Source organism: Ahaetulla prasina, chromosome 1 (assembly GCF_028640845.1).
Source record: "Ahaetulla prasina isolate Xishuangbanna chromosome 1, ASM2864084v1, whole genome shotgun sequence".
NCBI lineage: Eukaryota > Metazoa > Chordata > Lepidosauria > Squamata > Colubridae > Ahaetulla > Ahaetulla prasina.
In genome coordinates, this window is record NC_080539.1 from 164076685 (window position 1) to 164082684 (window position 6000).

The following is a 6000-nucleotide window of genomic DNA, read 5'->3' on the forward strand; positions in this document are numbered from 1 at the left end:
AGAGAACGTGCATAAGTAAGTCTGCACGTACAGTTTTTTTCAGTGGTACTAAGAATCTCTCATTGTCCAGGGAACAATAATTTACAAAGCATCATTTATTACAATGACAACTTTTATGTTTACATCATAGATAATGAAATATTGAGCTTTCTCACTTATAAACAGAATGACTATTTAAGCCAAAGAAAGTTACAGTGAGAATGCTTCAAATTTTATCTGACACTTTACAGCATAGGTACATAACTTTTTTACGTTGAAAGATGCATAACTTAATTTTTTTCCCGTCTTCTCTTCAATCATGTCCAATTCTTGCTTTAGGCATAAAGCCAGATGGGTGACCTTGGGCCAGTCACTTTCTCTCAGCCTACAGAGACGACAATGGCAAACCACTTCCAAAAAACCTTGCCAAGAAAACAGCATGGACGGGGCGAAAAGGAATGAAACTAAGGACTCTCTATCAGGCCAGAGTAAAGAATATTCTAGGCAACTGGATGAAACTGTCTATCTAGACCCGTTCCAGTCCGGTTTCTGGCCCGGCTACAGCACTGAGACGGCTTTGGTCGCGTTGGTGGATGATCTCTGGAGGGCCAGGGATAGGGGTTGTTCCTCTGCCCTGGTCCTATTAGACCTCTCAGCGGCTTTTGATATCATCGACCATGGTATCCTGCTGCGCCGGTTGGAGGGATTGGGAGTGGGAGGCACCGTCTATCGGTGGTTCTCCTCCTATCTCTCCGACCGGTCGCAGACGGTGTTGACAGGGGGGCAGAGGTCGGCCCCGAGGCGCCTCACTTGTGGGGTGCCGCAGGGGTCGATTCTCTCGCCCCTTCTGTTCAACATCTATATGAAGCCGCTGGGTGAGATCATCAGTGGCTTCGGTGTGAGGTACCAGCTGTACGCTGATGACACCCAGCTGTACTTTTCCACACCGGGCCACCCCAACGAAGCTATCGAAGTGCTGTCCCAGTGTTTGGAAGCCGTACGGGTCTGGATGGGGAGAAACAGGCTCAAGCTCAACCCCTCCAAGACAGAGTGGCTGTGGATGCCGGCATCCCGGTACAGTCAGCTGAGTCCACGGCTGACTGTTGGGGGCGAGTCATTGGCCCCGATGGAGAGGGTGCGCAACCTGGGCATCCTCCTGGATGAGCTGCTGTCTTTTGAAGATCATTTGACGGCCGTCTCCAGGAGAGCTTTCCACCAGGTTTGCCTGGTGCGCCAGTTGCGCCCCTTTCTAGACCGGGATGCCTTATGCACGGTCACTCACGCCCTCGTGACGTCTCGTCTGGATTACTGCAATGCTCTCTACATGGGGCTCCCCTTGAGGGGCATCCGGAGGCTTCAGTTAGTCCAGAATGCGGCTGCGCGGGTGATAGAGGGAGCCCCTCGTGGCTCCCGCGTGACACCTATCCTGCGCAGACTGCACTGGCTACCTGTGGCCTTCCGGGTGCGCTTCAAGGTTTTGGTAACAATCTTTAAAGCGCTCCATGGCATAGGGCCGGGCTATTTACGGGACCGCCTACTGCTACCGAATATCTCTCACCAACCCGTGCGCTGTCACAGAGAGGGACTCCTCAGGGTGCCGTCAGCTAGGCAGTGCCGTCTGGCGACACCCAGGGGAAGGGCCTTCTCTGTGGGGGCTCCCACCCTCTGGAACGAACTCCCTCCAGGACTTCGTCAACTTCCGGACCTCCGAACCTTCCGTCGCGAGCTTAAAACACACTTATTCATCTGCGCAGGACTGGATTAGATTTTAAATTTACTGGTTTTAAATGGGTTTTATTATTTATATTGTTTTTAACAATTCGGCTATGTGGAATAAGTTTTTTATTTGTTATTTTAGTTCGTATTTATATGTATTTTTATGTGCCTGTGAACCGCCCTGAGTCCCTAGGGAGGTAGGGCGGTATATAAATGTGAAAAATAAATAAATAAATAAAATAAATAAACTAAGGTACAAACTTACTCAAATTTAGACTGACTGGGCAGATCCAGTTAAGGTGAGAGAAGCATGGTTTTTCTTGGAACTTTTAAGCTGGGTCACCTGTTTGTTAGTCTTTGCTACCCTAGTTTTATGAAACTGGATTCAGGAAATTAAATGCAGTTAGATCCATGTTGTGGTATTGGCTTGTCTGAAAGATTAAGTGGTTCCATCAGCCTTTTAAGTAATCATGCACTTTTCCTCCAAGAGCTGATCACTGAACTCAATCATTCTGGATAATAATGATTCAGTTTTCAATCTTCATCTTTTGGGGAAGATCACTGAACAGTGGTAAAACTGCAGCTATAGAGGATCTTGGTAAAACTGCAGATTATCTGGATCCTTTTCAAGTCTGTGTCCATTGACTGTTGATGATCTGTGCTGGAGGTGAGGTGCAAAAATAATGGGCTTCTTAGACCTCTCTGGCTATCATCCTCGGACCATGAAAAAAGTGAGAATTGGAGCACAATATTATCATATTTCTCCTCTGTGGCCAGTTCTAGTTAGTAAATAGGGAGACTAGAGCCCCCAATTTGTGAAGTACCTCAGAGATCAATGCTCTCACTCCTACTGTTTAATTATAGAAGGGCATCAAGAAAAATCCAAGGTCAGGTATTATCACTACATTGATGATACTGATTATACAAGTCAACTCCTGGACTATTAAGCAATGGTGATTTAAAAATTTCACAACTAAAAATCAATTGATAAATTAGTATGCAATACATCAATTCCATTACTTTTTAAGCTTCAAATACTTATTTCTCTGATGCAATATCAGACTATTCATGGCTGCATTATGAAGTATCACATGCAATGTGATATGTACTTAATTTAGAAACAATTGAAGTACTTTCATTGTATAACAGATTTTAGTCAAATGAGACAAGTGAGTTACTTTGGGGTACTACTTTTTCAAAACCATTGCCAAAGTAATCTTAATATTTTCCAGGAAATAAACAACAAAAACAGATCCTCACTGTTGCCTATGTCTATGTGCAAGTTGCAGACACACTGGCCCCTCGTTATAACACACAGGAGAGCTTTTAAATTCTCTCAGTGCTCTGCAAGATTGAAATAGCATATGAATTCAGTATGTGAATGACACAGAACTATATGATTCACACTGTTAACATATATGAAAAAAATTAAAAGCAGCTATTTTTAAAAGTCCATGAAGTAATCACTTATCCTGTTTTTCATCAAGGTAAAGAAATGAGACCTGCATCCAAAAATGTAAAACGTTCAATTAAAATGTATAAAATAATCTGAAACATTTGATTATCACATTCACTTGTAAGTGTATTTATTTCAAACACAGACGGAAAAGCATACAAGTAGTCCTTGACTTAACAGTTCATTTAGTGACCGTTCAAAATTACAACAGCACGGACGTTTTTCACACTTAGGACGACTGCAGCATCCCCCATGGTCACATGATCAAAATTAAGACACTTGTCAACTGACAGATATTCATGACCATTGCGGTGTCCCAGGGTCATGTGATCATTTTTGTAACCTTCTGACAAGCAAAGTCTGGGTGGGGAAGCCAGATTCATTTACCATCTAGGCAGTGATTCACTTAATAACTGTGGCAAGAAAAGTCGTAAAACGGGCCAAAACTCACTTAACTGTCTCACTTTGCAACAGAAATGTTGACTCATTGTGGCCCTAAGTGGATATTTACACCCCGAAAAAAATTCCAAAGATGATAACAGCGTTTGGGGGGGGGGGACGGGACAACAGCTCTTCAAAAAATTACTTAAAGTTGGTGCGGTTTTTAAGTCACTTGTGTTTTTCTTTTAAACGGCACTTCCCACTTTCAACCAGAGAGGGAGCTCCGCTCCAAACCCAGCTTGCTGCCTGGCACAACAGACCCAGAAATGTGGGTGAAAGAGAGAGAGAGAGAAACCCACACATATTCTTGTAGCGGCTGTCTTGTCAATTGTTCAAAGCCAGACAAAATCCCTTCTTTCGCGCAAATCGCCTCTCTGCCCTCCGCCACCGCTCTCTTCGCCCGCGCCAGGCCGTCCCTTTGCTTCTCCTCCTCCTCCTCCCCACTTGCAACGACTGCCAGTTTCTCGTTCGGCTACGCTCAGGCTCGCTTAAGTCGCCCTACCTCAAATGACCTCGCTCGCAATCGCAGCCCGCCTCCCTCCTCTTCTTCTTCTTCTTCTCGCCCCCCCTCCTCTCCCCCTGAGCGCAGCGCTCTCTCGCCGCTCACGTCTCCCTCCTGCAAACATTTCCCAGCCGCCAAACGGCGCTTCTCCGCCGCCGCCGCCACCAAGCGCTCTTCCCGAGGGCGTCCTTCTTCCCCAGAAATCAAGGCAACAATCCCCCTCCGACCCTACTCAACCTCCCAGGGGGCTTCGCAAGCCCCTCATCCACAGCGGGAGAGCCTTTTCCCCGCCCGTGCCAAGAGTTCAAGCAGGACACCCCCCTCACCACCACCTCTCTCTCTCTCTCTCTCCCGAGCCAGCCGCTGACACTCCAACCTTGACGGCCGCACCGAGACAATGAGACGCCGCTCCGTTCCCCTTGCGGCGGCGGCGGCGGCGACCCCTTCCCCACCATCACCACAAGCCGCCCGTCAAATAGGACTCGAGCCGCCGGGCTCTTCGGACTCTTTTTTTCCCCCAAAAGGCGCCGCGCTTGTCCCGGCTTTGGCTCCCGTCGAGCCCACCCCTCTTTTCTCTTCTCCCTCGTCGCCCCCCTTCCTCGGCTTACCTGGACAGAGTCCTCATCCTGACCGGCCGCTGCTGCCGCCGCCGCCGCGGCTGCCGCTGCTGCTTTGGCACTAGTCCTAGACAAGCGGGTCCTGGATGAGATGAAATGGCTGCCGGACCCCGGGACCGCCGCCGCCGCCGCCGCCGCCGCCGCTTTCCCGGAGAGACGCTGAGATTGGGAGCTCTTTCGGGTGTTCACCATGGCCTCACTGCAGCCACCCCGGGAAGGGCGGCGCTGCCGCTGACTCCACCGCCTCTGCTGTGAGGAGCGAGGCCGCCGCTGAGCCAAAGAACAAGGGCCCGAAAGCGCGGAGCGCTGCTGCTGCTCCTCCTCCTCCTCCTCCTCGTTCTCAGCTCAGTCACCCACCACTAACTGGCCGCCATTACTCGTTCTCTCGTCCCTTTCTCTCCTCGGTCACGGCGAAGCCTCCCGCTTCCACTGCGAGGCGCTGCTCCGCCGCCGCCTCTCATAGGGCCGCCTCTTCTTCCACCTCCTCCCTACACCTGGCAACATAGAGCTGGAAAATGATGAGAGCGTGACATACAGCCTGAATTTCCGGTGAAGAGTGAAAGCCGTCATAGGCCGGGAGTGTCTATAAGCCCCGGTGGTGCCCCTCTAGCTTCTTTCATCTCTATGGTGGAGGTTCTCTATATACTGTACTGTACTTTTTACATCGGCGGCTAAAGCGGGGGGGGCTCAATCAAGTTTTAGGCCGGAAGTCCCTGATGTTTTCTATGCGTGATGCAATACACGCGGCGCTCTGCAGTGGCGTGCTCTATGGTTGTTTTAAACGGGGCGAGGTTAATGAAGGTGAGGGAGGCGGGAGGGTTTTTGCATGTTTAGGAGGGAGGCTCTCGGGAACTGAACGAAACTGCTGAAACTCGGTTTCAGAAACGGTAACTAACTGTGATTCAGTATTTGCTTTTCTCGGAATGGAGAAAGTGCACAATCTGATTAAAAAGGATTTCTTTTTAGAAAAGCATGTTTTACTCCGTAAGTAATGGAAACCTGTTCAACACGTTTCATTCCATTGATTCTTCCATAGGAAGGATTGTCACCTGGACTGGAGAGTAGCGAAGTTTATAGCTCGGTGTTTGTGCTTCTTGCTAATTAACATGAAGTAATGCGTTGCGCTCCCCGAAATGTACTCGCAAAACTCTGCCTGTAAAACTCCAGTCGAATATATTTTGTTTTCCAACTTAAATGGAAAATACCTTATACAAAATATATATTCACCTAGTTTCTTCAATCTTAAAATTATGTGAAACTTCTTTCCGCTTGTTCATACAATACACTAA

General features: G+C 48.4%; 1 protein-coding gene across 2 annotated transcripts in view; it reads right to left on the reverse strand.

The window, feature by feature from the left end:
• ATAD2B (ATPase family AAA domain containing 2B) overlaps positions 1-5258 on the reverse strand; it is an 80434-nt gene extending 75176 nt beyond the window's left edge. For both annotated transcript variants that reach the window (XM_058179621.1, XM_058179611.1), the window contains exon 1: positions 4703-5258. In XM_058179621.1, the coding sequence (XP_058035604.1) occupies positions 4703-4903 (201 nt within the window). In that variant the 5' untranslated portion in view covers positions 4904-5258. The remainder of the gene's footprint in view (positions 1-4702) is intronic.
• Positions 5259-6000: the final 742 nt, after the last annotated feature.